The sequence below is a fragment of the Fukomys damarensis genome, unplaced genomic scaffold, assembly GCF_012274545.1.
Source record: "Fukomys damarensis isolate Sample0158 unplaced genomic scaffold, DMR_v1.0_HiC HiC_scaffold_22, whole genome shotgun sequence".
Classification (NCBI taxonomy): domain Eukaryota; kingdom Metazoa; phylum Chordata; class Mammalia; order Rodentia; family Bathyergidae; genus Fukomys; species Fukomys damarensis.
Window position 1 is genome coordinate 25,647,992 of NW_022900934.1, and position 14,437 is coordinate 25,662,428.

Here is a 14,437-nt window from a genome sequence, read left to right on the forward strand (position 1 = left end):
TAGCCGGCTCACCGGCTCTCAAGGGAACCGCGTCCACTACCCGCGACAGGCTCCGGTTCCGTCTTCGTCTCGTTCAAACCGCCCGACCCCGCCCTCCCAGCCGCGCGATGACCTCACACGTACCCCTCTCCGTGACGCGCCGACGTATAGGTTCGTCAACGCCCGCCGGCTCCTTTTATAGAGAGGGTCTGCGCCGCGCGCGGGGGGCGGAGCCCAGACGTTGATCGACTGCCGGGTCGAGGGGCGGGCTGTGCGGTCAGCTGGGCACGTGGTTGGCTGCAGCCAATGAGCTCACGCTTCAGGCAGCGTGTGATTTGCCTAGAAGGCTAGGCCCACTTACAACGTCTCAGTAGCAGTAGCCAAAAGGAAGTTGGTTTATAATGAATTTCCACAAGAGTGGATTACTGGGCATTGATATGCGGTTTAAAAAGATTTAAAGGGCACCTCAGAAACACGTTCCGTCGGTAATGAACCTATACTATCATATGGCTTTTCTTAGTACTACGTGATATACTTGTGTTTGTTTATACTTTCACTGTCTGCCTTCCCATTGAGTACACGGAAACAAGCACCTTCTTATTCATGCCCTGGGCTCTTTCCCAGGGCCTGTACCTAGCTTTTATCTTGGGGGCAGTTTTGTTTTGTTTTAAATAGGACCTCGCTAAGTAGTCCAGGCTGACCTCGAACTCATAGCGATCGTCCTACCTCAGTCTTAAATATTGAGATTATAGGAGTGGCACTAGCACACCCGACAACCTAGCTTCCCATTACAGCTTTGCTGAGAAAATAAATGACACTTTATAGCCAAGAAAACTGAAGCTCAGAACAGTTGATTTGCTCAGAATCAGAGGTTGATCCAGATTTTGGACTGGTTTTTAATCTAGATATTATTTGTATATTTAACAAATACTACTTATTCTCCCTAACCAAGCAGGGATTTGATGGTGAGCAAAACCAGACACATTCTTTGACCTCTTCAATTTCCAGTCTGGTGGCGCGGGCAAAGAGGACACAATGACACAAATCCCTATTTAATCACAAATCAGATTGAGGGCACCTGCATCATGTGAAGCAAGGTCTTAAAGGTATCTTCTAAGGCCTCATGGCACTTGGTTAGGTATTGAAGCTCAGTAAGACCTTCAGAGGAGTGGGCCGGAATGTATCAACCCACTGGGAGGCACCTCAGTATTTCACCTACCAGTGCCCTGAGCTTTATGGCTCTCCAAGGGACTATCACAAGAAATGACCTTCAGCAGTGTGGGAAGAAGACTTCCCTGAGGTGACACTTATCCTGAAAGGCGAGGAGTTACTTTGGCAAAAGGGTTGGGGGAGGAAAGGAAAAGCAAGAAGCAATAGCAGAGATCTCTGTAATGAAATGATTATAGCAACAGTAGTAATATCAGCATCACAGTAAATTGATACAAAGCATCAATAGTTGATTAAAGATATTCATAAATTCTTCAGGGCAATATCTGATACCTTGATTTTGTACAAGAAAACATTAAAGTTCCAACAGGCTAAATAAGTTTCATAAGTAGCAAAGCTAATATCAATGTTCAAATAGTGACTCTACTAGGAATTAAAATTCAATGAGATATGGGCCAGGGATTTAGCTCAGTGGTTCAGCCACCTGCCTTGCAAGTACAAGGTCCCAAATTCTATCCCTGGTACCAAAAAAGGAAAAAAAGGAGGGGGTCAGGGACTTAGCTCAGAGTTTTTACTGCCAGCTTCACAAGCGCAAGTTCCTAAGTTTGATCCCCGGTACCATGGGTAGGGAGTGTAGCTCGAAGATAAGAGAGCTCATGCCTAGCATGGGCAAGACCCATGGGGGGAAAAGATGTATATAAAGTATACAGTGCTCCTGTGCTCCGTAAATGTTAGATGAGTCTTTTCATTAAATGTATGTTATCAGAAATATGTCCATCATTTGGTGCCAGTGTTATGGACAAGCCATTTTGTTTGGATAAGTGAGGACATTAGTGTGGGGGATGCAATCAGTGAAGAAAGTGAAAGAGCACTTCTAACGTCAGACTAGAAAATACAGACCTGGGTCTGGACATACAGGAGTAACAGGAGCTAGCTACATGAGCAATGGCCTCTGAAATAAAACTTGCCCCCTCCTCCCCTCCCCATTTACAGAGGGGGTGAAGGGAGGGCAGGGACAAGGGGAAAAAATGAGAATCAAGACCAATATATTATGTAAAGGTACAGAATCCCAATGATGAACGTAACTGTATTGTATACCTAGATTGCACCAATAAACTCAATAAAAAGAAAAATAAATAAATAAAACTTGCCTACCCTCCCACAACAGTTCCCAGAGAGATAAGAGAAGGACACATGTTATGTCTACTGCTCCCAAGCTAGCCAAGGTTATCTGGGTCAGATTAAGGCTTGACTGTAAAAGCCCAGAGGCTAAGAAGAGAATATCTATCTTGCAATAGAAATAGCTTGGGTGATTTAAATTTTTTGGTTTTGGTCTTTTGTTTGTTTGCAGTGCTTACAACAGAGCCCAGGGCCTTTCACGTAGTAGGCAAGTGCTCAAACACTGAGCTATACCCCACCCCCTTTAATACACATCTTTAAACCACTGCAGTAATATGTCAAGTAATCACATTATCAAAGAAATTGTGAGTCTTCTGTACAAAAACAAAACACTATGATTTCAAGGCCTGAGTTTTACAATTGTATGACTTCATTGAACTAAAAGAAAAAAGGTATTAGCAGAGCTCAGCTTTAATGAATGAAAGAGTGTTAAGGATTTCACAAATTCATACAAGAGATGATTATAAAAACAGAAATTTATAAAGGTCCCAGTACAAAAAAACAAAGAGAAAATTATAACTAGGCATGATGGTCCATGCCTTTTATCCCAGCCTTTGGGAGGCTGAGGCAGGAGGATTGCTATGAGTTACAGGCCAGCCTGAGCTACAAAATGAGCTCATGACTACCCCCAACTACATAGTAAGACTATCTTAAAAAAAAAAAAAAATTATAATACAGACTGCTTTGTGGTGACACAGTTTTCTACCTACACATAGAGGAGAAATCCAAATAGGTAAGCACTCCCAATCCTACCTAGAAAGGGAACAAGGACAGCTTCCTAGGAGAGGTGAGAACTGTATCTCCAATCTGGCAAAGGAAAAATGTTGTTCCAGAGGGAAAAGCATGTTAGACTCAGTAAACAGTCTCATTGTTGTCTTGCTGTGGCTACTCTGTAAGGCAGGTATGGCAAGGCTAGGCTGACTGGGGCTGGCAATTTTTATCTCTAGTTTTGGAGGCTGATTATTTTCCAGCTAAGTCTTATTTTGGGGGAAAACACCAACCCAACCTCCAAGCTGTTTTCTTTCTGCAATGTTAACATGTTGGATAACCAAGACTCTGAGAATACAGATACGTTATAAAACTTGAAACACCACACTTAATACACTGCTTGTATGTTTCACAGTTAAGAGTTTTTGTTTTGTTTGATTTGGTAATGGGGGACTGACCCCAGGACACTACCACTAAAATACATTAACCTTTTGGTGGTGGTGGTACCAGGAATTGAACCGAAGGTCTTTGCACGATCTACATCCCAGCCATTTTTTAATCTTGAGACAGAGTTCATTAAATTGCTAAATTGGGTTTGAATTCTCAATCTTCCTGTCCCACCCTCCCAGTGTGCTAGGATTACAAGTTTCTGCCACCATGGCTGGCTTTTCATTCTATGACACAGTGTCTCACCATGTTGCCTTGAAGTTGCTGTTCTCCTGCCTTGGCTGCCCTGAGTGTTAAGATTACAGGCATGTGCCACTGTACTTAATTTTTAAAAATCAGAATTGCCAGGCATGGTGGAACATGCCTGAAATTCTAGTACTTGGGAGGCTCAGACAAGAGGACTGCCATGAGTTCACCACTAGGCTGAACTATGTAGAGACCCTGTCTCAATACATAAATAAAAATCAGGGCCAGGGATTTAGCTCAGTGGTGCAGCAGCCTGCCTCATATAAGCGCAAAGTCCCATGTTTGATCCCTGGCACGCATGCAAAAAATTTTTTAAATAAATGCAGCTTATGATTCTAGACTGTGTACTGGAGCAGAAAAAAAGGTATTATGTTTATTTTTGCCTCAGTAAAAATATTATAGGACCAATTGGCAAAATCTAAAGATTTGTAGACCAGAAAATAAGTGAATAAATTCACTTCCTAAGAATGTTCTAATTTTAAGAAATACAAAGATTTAAAGGAAACATGCCTGCAATTTACTCTCCAGTAACTCAGCGAAAAATTATAGCCAACAAGATAGCAAATGTTGCAAAATATTTTTTAGAAGTGATGCATATATAATAATTCTTTGTATGTCTTGCTACTTTTCTATAAATCTAAAATTATTTTTAAACTAGGCATGATGGCAGATGCCTATAATCCAAGCATTCAGGAGGCTGAGGCATGAGGATTTCTACAACTTCCAGGCTTGCCTGGGCTATGTAGTTATAAGCACTGGGACCTGACCTGATGGGGGGTCCTGCCTATGAGGGGCACTGTTGCCATAGTTAGCAGAAGCAACACTGGGGCAACACTGTTCTGTCTCTTTAGGAGACTTTATTATTCACAAGCATGGTTTGTTACTACCATTAGCAGTGCCCAGTCACCATTGTCATGAACACTGCATGGCTGGTGTTTCCACATTGTACCCGCATAGAAGTGAAGAGCTTTTTTGTCTGCCGAGCACCACGTAAAGGACTGAGGACCAGACTGGGCCCTCAAACTTCAATAATCCTATGACATAGGTACAACTGATCATTCCCACCTTTTAGATATCACCTGCTTTAAGTAATACGGCAATGTGCCAGACTCTGGACACAAACCCACCACTGTTCCAAAAAAGGCTTACGGTGGATACAAACTGTGACCTCTTCCCCAGTGTGTCCAGCATATTCTCCCATTACCACAGGGCCTGGAGACACTCAGATCCCAGCCTAGCACCATTCTAAGAAAACACAGTAATAATTACAAGGTCTCCCCCAGCAAGCAAGGCAACACACCCCAGTGCCCCTCACCTGTGGGGCTAGTCCACCTCCTCTCTTAGAATTTCGAGGCCAGGGCTGCTTATTTTGCTTCATCTTGTCCTGGCATTTGCTACAGAACTGTACACAATGGCTTAATTGGGCAGCTAAGGCCCCTTGAGTCTCAACACTACAGAGGGAGGAGTTTGGGGCAGCCTCTTGCGAATTGCCAGTTGTCTCACTATGACAACTCAACTGGGCCGTTCTAGCCCAAGATAATTTTCCCATCTCATTCCTGAAACTTCTTCCCTCCCCAGGGAGGGGGCCAGACTTTGGGAACCTGACCTTCTTGACCTTTTGGCTAAGATCAAGTATGGTTATCTGTTCTTATCAATTTAAGAGCCAATACATCCTTTATCCATGAAAATATAGATGTTTGCAGCAAGGAGATGGAAAAAAAAAGCTTGCTCTACTCTTCCAATGCATCAAGTTGATATTACAGTGCTTCCAAGAATGGTGCATCTTACCTCAAAGAAGAAAAAAAAGAAAAATAGGCAACTATCAAAGACATAGCCATGGGCCAGGGATTTAGCTCAAGGGTGCTGTCACCAGCCTCACAAGCACAAAGACCCAAGTTCATTCAATCCCCGGTACCCAAAAAAAGATATAGCCATGATTATAACCCATGTCATAAACGAAGAAATGAGGACCAGACATAATGGCACACGCCCATAATCCCAGCACTTGGGGAGGTTGAGGCAGGAGGATCACTGTGAATAGAAGGCCAGCCTGGGCTACTTGGTGAGTTCAAGACCAGCCTAGCTAAACTACATGGTAAGTCCCTGACTCGACCTCAATACCGCCCCCCAAAAAATGAGGGCTCATAGAAGAACCAGGTCTCATTTTTTGCTAAATTGAACTACCCTGTGCATCCCATCTACACCTTACTCCCTTGGAGAGGTTTTTTCCTTGGTTCTGGACTCAGGGTTCGTCTACGTGGTTATGGAAGAAAAAGGTCTGCTGAGGGGTGTCCCAGACATCAAGCCTTTAAATGAAGGGTTGGAAACCAAGGATTAGATATTCAGTGTGGTTCCCTAAACCAGCAGCATCCATCCAATTCGTAGAGCTCACACTACATTTGTTAGAAGAGAAATTGAGAGGGGTCAAAGGGGATCATAGCAATCAGTTATCGGAAACCCCGCAGAGGCTGCTGATTCATTGGAGTCTTGCCCTAAGTGCCCAGGGCATCCCACTATGCTTGAATGAATGAATGAATGAATAAATGAATGACTGCCAGCAACCCTTAGACTTTAGCCAGCACACAGCCCCACCCTGACCCATCCCATCCACTGACCTGCAGAACAAAAGGAAAATCAGACTGCTATAGAGAAATACTGATTTTAATTAAACAGAATATGGTAAACTCTAGGTGTCCATCGTTTGGCCTAAAAATTAGCAAAAACTGTTGAAACAAGGCACAGTATTCTCCCCATACTTGTTACGTGGCTCCACTTACAGAAAACATTTTAATGAAAACCTTAACATAAAAATAGAAGTCTGAGATTTTTTTAAAACTGTATATAAAGCCCCACAAACTTGTCAAAGTTGTTCCTTATTCTACAAAATAGCACCAGCAAAAAGAGTAAAAAGGTGTTAAAAAACCATTGGGACAGCATTTCTGAAATGCAGCTTGTTTGACCTCCTGTTGCCCTAAAAAATGATGTACAATGGAATAAAAAAGGATTTTAAAATCTCTGGAAGGAGGATCAAGCTTTTTATTGCAGTTCCCACCATCTCTTAGATGAAGGGTCAATGTGAAAAATGTGCTTCTGCTTCTGACTGTCAGAGCTTCTTAAGTCTAGAAGATGGATTAGGGGATTAGGGTATCAGGCTTCTTGTCAGAGGACCTGTGCCTATAGCGGGTACATCTTTTCTTGGGGGAGGGGGGCTCTTGTCTAATTTCTTCCCTCCTTCAGATCTCTCACATAAGACGGATATGGTGAGGGGAAGAACTTGCCCTCCTAATACATGGCAGCTTGTAAGATAGATTCAGCTACCCTTTCCTGAGTTCCTTGGAGGGTTCTATTGCAATTATGGGGAGAGATTTAGCTAAGGGTGGCCCACACTGCTCTTAGGTTTGTGGGGAAAAGTAGCCCTGAATGTGGTAATGATGACATCATCCTGCTGAAATCATCATCATCATGGGAAATACTCTAAAGGTAGACCCCAACCCTTTGCACAGAGGCAGGGAAACATGCTGGGTAAAATTCAAGAAAGACATAAACATCACTTCCTCTAGCCCAAGAAAACGACATCCTGGGCCTTTAAAACGTCCCTCAACTATGTGTCTACAACTGGAAGCACCTGTAAACATGGAGTTGCAGACATTTCTAAAAAGGTTTGCAGTAACTGTCGGGTTATTTTGCAGCATTAACCTGAGTCTTGGAGAGCTGTCAGCACTGTAGTTTTGGTATCTTAGCTATCATTTCTCTGAGTGGTATACCCAGGAGAGGGGAGAAAAACATTTTACTATCTACTTCAAGTTTTAAAGTTTTACGAGAAGAAAAATGAGCACCATGTTTGGCCACTCTGAGCAGCCAGGTCTGAATTGTGCAAGAGAGGGTCAGGTATCTGCTCAGACTGAGCAGGAGAAAACTGAGGTACAGTGAGACCCGACACAGCTAAGCTGAGGAAGGGCAGAGCTGGGGGCAGCACCTTCAAGGATCAGGGAACCTCTGTGGCCCTCGCTCTGCCCCTCAGTGCCCCAGCAGGCATGGGCAGAGCTATTCACATGCAAAGTAGTCCTTCAAGGGGGCGAAGAGGTGTCTGATGACGGGCACACTCCAGGACCTCCCGAGCAGCTTCTGGCGGGCACCACGGCCCATGTTGGACACGTCCGTGTAGTGTACAGGAAAGCCGAAGATCCTGGGAGAGCACCGGGGTGAAAAGACAGGGAGTCAGAAGTGCCCAAACCACCCAGGAGCCTCTGGAAGTCCTCACTTTGGCCGAGTGGCTAGTTATACTCTCTGCTGTGGCTTTCCCTTCTCAAACCCCTTTAGCCACGCCCACTGGGCCATCAAATGAGCCCTTTCCTGACTGCCAGGAGTACTTGCTGGCCAGTGTCTGGTCAATGAGGACACTTTTTTGGTGCATCCCAGCACTAGCACTATGTTCTTGGCACATATCTGGTTTGCTTAGGGGACTTTTCTTGAATGTATCACATGAATTAATAATTATGAATAAATGCCAAGCAACCACTTTTTTCCAAACACAGTGATGGGATAAGTTAAGCATTTTCTGTGGAGGAACAAGCTCACTCACAGAAACAGACCAGAAGAATGTCAACCATCACAGACTCACACAAGTTACAGTGAGTATTCCTAAGCACCCCAATTTTGTATATAGGTTTGACCAGGCCTGGTAGGAGGGTACAGATAATGCTGGATCCCAGTATTACCCAGCTTTACAACTTGATAAACTCTTTCATTATGTAGGCGCAAGACCTACACAGTGACAGATATCTGCACCACTCTCCCAGGACAGCTCCACTCAAGACTATTATATGTTTGGATTTCAAAATCCAGAAGAAACCACAGCACAGATTGGGCAAAACTACCCTTCAATTTTTCTAAGATATCTATTGTTAGGTGAAAGAAGAAATAAAACCAGAGCTGAATTGTCTGGAACAGTCTTTGGAATACAGTCAAACATATAAAGAGGAAAATTTATAGCCTTACATGTAATACCAGCAAATAATTATTTTTAAAAGTAAGAGAAGATGGGGATTTAGCTCAGTGGTACCACACTTGCTTCATAAGCACAAGGTCCTGAGTTGGATCCCCATTACGAAAAAAAAACCAAAAACAAACAGCAGCAACAAAAAGAAAAAAATCCAGAAGACCTGAAATCAGACATGGCTCTTTGTATTTAAAGAAACAAATTCGGCCTAATAAAGGGTAAAGAGAGAAGACAGGGTACGGCTTAAGCAGGAATCCACTGTAGGATTAACAATTTGACAAATAATTCTTCCAGGGAAGAGTGATGGAGTTCTCTTCCACTGGTTCTTCCTACATCCTGTGACTCAGCCTGTCTGGACCGGAAGATATGAGGTGGTGCTATCTCATGACGTCACGACTCATTCCTCACCACTACCACCTGCCATTTCCGCTGGGAATCCTGGCTCACGGAACAGGCTCTGTATTTACTCCCAGACCCATGCCCAGGTGGCAAGCACCTTAATTTATCTGTGGCAGCCTGGACTGTATGTTGCTCCCCTTTCTGTCTCTGAGCCATTTCCCTCTCCAAGTGCAGCCTTGCTCACCTCTCGAGCTCAGTGCACCACAAAACATCTTCTTTGCCATTCATGACAACAGGGAAAAGTTGGTTTTTCCCCTGTCTGATCGAGTTCGACTTGGTGGTTATTGTCTGTACTTTCTTTAACTGGAGAACAAAACGATACGGAGTGAGCACAGAAGGAATGGTTGCAGGTGAGGTCAAGACACAGAAGTGCCCAAAGCAGACGGAGAAGGAGAAAGGGTGCAGGAAAAGTGGCAGAGCTGGGCTTGCAGAAGGAATGAAAAAGATTTTAAGGGACTAAGAATAAATATTTTGTGCTTCCCGCAAATGCCAAGAAGTTTGGGAACAGGAAGGACCAGCCTCAGAATAAAGTTAACAAAATGTGACCATGAGTGAGATCACTTGGGGGACAAGGTGACATCAGAATTACTAATCAAGGAAGACTAAATAAAAAGGAAAAACCACCCACATTCAGAGAATGGTCAATCTCAACTTGGACAAATGGATCTTTGCTTGACGCAGATTTTTTGTTTGTTTGTGTTTTTGTTTTTTTGAGACAGTCTCACTATATAGTTGAGACTGACCTGGAACTCACTATGTGTCCCAAGCTGGTCTCGAAATCAGTGATCCTCCTGCCTCAGCCTCCCGAGTGCTGGGATTACAGGCATGCACAACCACACCCGGCCGCTTGATGCAGAAATTAAGAATTACATTTTAATGTATTAACTGTGACTGACACCATTTTATTTTGTTTTGTATGCAAAAGTATCAATTATTCTTTTATTAATGGAAGGGGCAGATGAATTCTGTCTGTGTATCCAGTGTTAACAATTAGGAAGTCTAGTTGCCTTTTCTCACAATGATTACATGTTTATCAAGAATGCCTCCTCTCTGTAGGTGAAAAAGGGATAAACAATTATGTGGGGAGAAAGGGCCAGCACCAGGGAGTCACATGTGGAGGAGTAGGATCAAATGGACACCACACCAAGGTCACCAAGTGCGTTTCCCAGAGAACGGCAGTACAGGCCATTTAGAAGCAGGTCTTACCTTTGCTGTCCTACTGTATTCCAAGCAGTCCTGAAGCTCGAGTTTATCATTCTTTGATGCTATCACAGGCCTGGGAACAGCCAAAACCCATTACTCTGCAGAGGGACCTCAGCTAGGCACCTCACAGGGCAAGTAGGGGGAATGACCTCCATTGCAAAAGTGTGCCCTGGTGGAGAACAGGCTACAAATATTCTCCTCAACCGCCAGGATTGATATATCAATCCTGCCATGTGCACAAGTCCACATGCTATGACAGAAGGTGTCAGCCCACTGTAGGGTGCAACTGCAGCTCTTCCTCAACTTATTTTAAGACAGGGTCTCTCTCTGAAGTTCAGGCTGGCCTCAAACTTGCCAGGAAGACTCTGTGCCCACCCCTCACAGTACTCACTGGCTGAGGGGCCTTGAGCAAGTCATGCCACCTCCTTGGTCTTCAGGTCTATTTTAGGGATTTCTTAGGGATGGAACCCAGGGCCTTGCAAATGCAAAGCCAGTGCTTAACCAGAAACACCCCCACCGTGCCTTGTCTGCTTTATTGTGAGAAGCATTAACTACATCTTTGTGGGTCTACTTGATACCACTAGCCAAGTCCCATCCCTAAGATCTGGTGGCTCAGAGCGAGCGCAGGTGTGTTAGTGGTTGCCACCCTTTTGGGAAGGCCATACAGGCTTTTATAAAGACTCACACACTTCCACCCTAGTTTATTTTGCAAATGCAGAGTGGTGAACATAGCCTAGAAGAGCAAGGGATAAGAAGCAAAAGGTGTTGAGCAGCTCCAGAGCAGAAACCAGGTAAGAGGTCTACACAAGCACCACAGTAAGCCTTCTGGGATGTTCAAGGCCAAAAGGACATCAGACTTGAGAATGAAAAATACCTATGACGAATCAAGAAATCCAATCGTTCCCTACACTCTGCGGACTTCCTTAGTTAGTCTCACCTTCCAGGTTACCATGAGCCAAACCTTCCTGCAGGGACCAAAGGGAGCTGAGAAACTGGGTCAGCCCAGTCTTGTGCAAGTTTGAGGAATTAAAATCTTCACAAAATAGCCAGGGGTGGTGCTGGTGCACACCTATTATCCCAGCACTCTAGGAAAATGAGGCAGAAGGATTTTAAATTCTTATCCAGCCTAGTCAATTTAGCAAGTAAGCAAGACCCTGTATCAAAATGAAAAATAAAAAAGGAATAGGAATATTGTACTCCCAAGACCCTGGGTCTAAAACCCAGTACACAAAAGGAAAATAAAACCTGCATAAACCAGATTATTTAGGTTTCATGCAGAGTGATGCTCAACATGCCCAGCCTATTACCTTGCAAGGATCAGCTGCCACTACCCATTCTTTCTGTTTGACCATCCAATGCATAAGCAAATTACTGCATGTCCTACCCTTAACGTGTCTCAACTGTGGGCTTCTCTTATTACTTTCTCCACATGACCAGCATGCTATAAACCCGAGCCACCACTCACTTGTATTCTCCATTGATCACTCCCGCAGAGGCACAGCATAGTATCATCTGCCCTAAGTCGAGATACCCCCACCACGAATTCCTATCCCTCCCCTTCTGCCTGGAATTTTTTAGTAACTACCTGGCTCTACGTCTTCATTCAGAGCTGGACTGTCCTGGAACAGAGGTCTTCCAATGCCCACCTCCCCAGCCATGCAACTGTCTACCTTTCTGCCAGGAGCACATCACCGCTACAAAGACAGTGACATCGGCGTTGTCTACCACTGAAATGGCAGCAGCACAACAAATGTTAGGTGAATAGGCCCATTTCATTCCAAACATGGGCAGGGTATCATTTGATTAGCTGATCAGCAAGTTAAAAGGTCACAGATACCCAACAGAAAGCTTCCAAACCACCCCAACAAGTACTTACTCTGTGCATACTTTGCTAAATGCCAGAGAATGATTGTGGGTCCAACACTTCCTTCTAAAGAAATTGTTCTAAAGCTTGACTCATTTGCAAGTCTAAGCGATCGCTTTATCATCGTATTTTGCATCTTAGCGAATCCTCAGCAAACAAAGCCACTTGACTTGCTTTTTGTCTAAACATATCTAACCAAAGAGCACTGAAGTACCTTTGGTATATGACAAAAAGGTGAGGGAGTCTTTTGACTAAGAAAATCTGAAGGAGACAGGATTTAGGCTACCATGCCATCTCAGCCCTACCTTGAGGTTTGGAATCACCAGACTGATCCAGCTTCATGTCTGGGACAGGAGAAATGAACCTTTAACAACCTATTTCCATCTCCTATTAAGGTATTGCCATAGCAGCAGGGAAAACACAATAGAGTGTAGAAGCAACAATTCACATCCTCACATTCATCTGGCCCATCTGCAGCTAGAACAATTGAATAGTAGCCCTAAGGGATCCATCCTGACAGATTCCCATGTATTTCAGCACATCAGTAACAGATCACTACAGCGCAGGTTGGTCTGAAGCCCAGGATGGGGCTGTTTCTCACCACAGCCATCAGTGTCTAGAAAGCTGGAATAACAAAGGTGACACTATTGGCAAATATGGCTGTGAGCTGTCCCACTCATAGCTCTGTGTTACCTGTTCATCCCAGGTAAGTTCCCCCAGAAGTATCGGGCCCTGTGAGCAGCAGAGACCTTGATAGCATCGATCATCACTGGATTACACTGCAGGGAGACAGGAAGGGAGCTGCTAGGAGCCCTCATCAGAATTCAGGCATCAATCAGAGAAAGGCTTGAACCTGTGCAATTGACAGGCAGAACCCTGGCTAGAAAAAAGGCATGTATCCAACCAATGAGAAAAGAAACAGACTCAGTTCCCATCATATGTCTGGCTAGAGACACACTCATCTCTCCCACAATAAAGAGTTTTGATCTGACCCAAATTCTAAGAATCCCCTGTGTCATAAAATGACAAAATGGGCTACCAAGGTAAAAGTACTAATTCTATCTATCACACCAGACCTAAGCTGCCACTTCTTTTGGAGAACGGAGTTTAGTGTACAGCAGGTACTTAACGATAGGGCTTCACAGATATTAAGCAATGTATACTTCCTTTACCCTAAAACAACCATTTTCAGAAAAGATTAGAAAAAACTCTCTAGGCTGAAAGCTGAGTCCATGGGTTTTAGTAGTATTAGCAGTAACTGTTTCGAATGCACTAAAAGGACCCACAGAATTGTGCACTGCCAGATCTAACCCATACCCTCTTGAGCAACAATCCCTCACCACCTAAGTTGTCTTTAACAATCAGGTCCCGGGGTTCCCTCACCTCCAGGAATCGTGAGATGTCCCTTTTGTCGCCAACCTTCATAGCTACAACATTCTCAAACATCCAGAAGAATGGCCGGTCATCCCCCTCTTTGGGGCGTGAGTAATTCAGCAGGTGATAGAACTCAAAGAAGAGTCGGCCAGTGCCCTCTGTTCAGGAAAAACCAAGAACAAAGAGCGAGGCTTTCACCGTACATATTTCCTGAGTCCCACAGGTCCCAATCCCCGATGTCCAATCAACTAGGGCACTCTGCAATGATGACACGGACACAGGAAACAATGTACCATTTGTCAGTGTCCTTCCTAGGGTCTGGGCTTTACAATGGTACATGGAACTAAGGACCAAAAGGTTCCCAGTTAGGGTTGGACAGGAGAGAAGAGTTCCTTCTCACGAAGCTCTACTCAGATCAGGCATCATAGGGTCTTCTTAGGGCCTCCAGACATGAGGAGTGCTCACCATAAAGGCCTTTCCTGGCTGGATTCACATTTGAGAGGTCATTGCATGGGCTTCCACCAATCACTAAGTCAAACGGGCCCCACTCTTCAATCTGAAAGAGAAAAACAGGCTCAGAGCAGAAATAGGGTAGAGAAGGACAGAAAGATAGGATATTCAAGCTATTATCAAAAAACCCAATTCTAGGGCTGGGGATTTGGCTCAGTGGTGCCACTGCCTGCCTGGTAAACACAAGGGCCCAAGTTGATCCCCAGTACCCAAAAAACAAAAAATCTACAATCTTGCTTGATCAGCAGCAACCCTACCTCTAATCCAAGAAACTGGCTCTGTATCTCAATGAAAGATATTAGGTTCTATTCCCAGTTCCACCAAAAAAAAAAAAAAAAAAAAAAAAAAAAAAAAAAAAAAAA

The 14,437-nt window shown here is 44.2% G+C and overlaps 2 protein-coding genes and 1 non-coding gene across 19 annotated transcripts in view; 1 reads left to right on the forward strand and 2 right to left on the reverse strand.

Moving 5' to 3' along the window:
• The window catches only part of Mapre1 (microtubule associated protein RP/EB family member 1), a 32,875-nt gene extending 32,659 nt beyond the window's left edge, over nucleotides 1-216 (reverse strand). The window contains exon 1 of one of the 5 annotated variants that reach the window (XM_010628446.2): nucleotides 13-106. The gene's annotated coding sequence lies outside the window, so the exon portion shown is untranslated. The other 4 variants (XM_010628445.3, XM_010628443.3, XM_010628444.2 and 1 more) reach the window with 4 other exon arrangements.
• Nucleotides 217-5,328: 5,112 nt separating this feature from the next.
• On the forward strand, nucleotides 5,329-5,514 carry LOC117287258. Its single transcript, XR_004518496.1, has one exon. It is a non-coding gene; the product is annotated as a U2 spliceosomal RNA (small nuclear RNA).
• A 906-nt stretch (nucleotides 5,515-6,420) lies between these two features.
• Nucleotides 6,421-14,437, reverse strand: part of Dnmt3b (DNA methyltransferase 3 beta) — a 39,853-nt gene continuing 31,836 nt past the window's right edge. For 8 of the 13 annotated variants that reach the window (XM_010628429.3, XM_010628430.3, XM_010628433.3 and 5 more), the window contains 6 exons: nucleotides 14,031-14,121; nucleotides 13,575-13,723; nucleotides 12,885-12,970; nucleotides 10,331-10,400; nucleotides 9,309-9,427; nucleotides 6,421-7,912 (listed from right to left, as the gene is read on the reverse strand). In XM_010628429.3, coding sequence (XP_010626731.1) covers nucleotides 7,771-7,912; nucleotides 9,309-9,427; nucleotides 10,331-10,400; nucleotides 12,885-12,970; nucleotides 13,575-13,723; nucleotides 14,031-14,121 — 657 coding nt within the window. In that variant the 3' untranslated portion in view covers nucleotides 6,421-7,770. Of the gene's footprint in view, nucleotides 7,913-9,308; nucleotides 9,428-10,330; nucleotides 10,401-12,884; nucleotides 12,971-13,574; nucleotides 13,724-14,030; nucleotides 14,122-14,437 lie in introns of those variants that run through there. The other 5 variants (XM_010628437.3, XM_010628441.3, XM_010628438.3 and 2 more) reach the window with 3 other exon arrangements.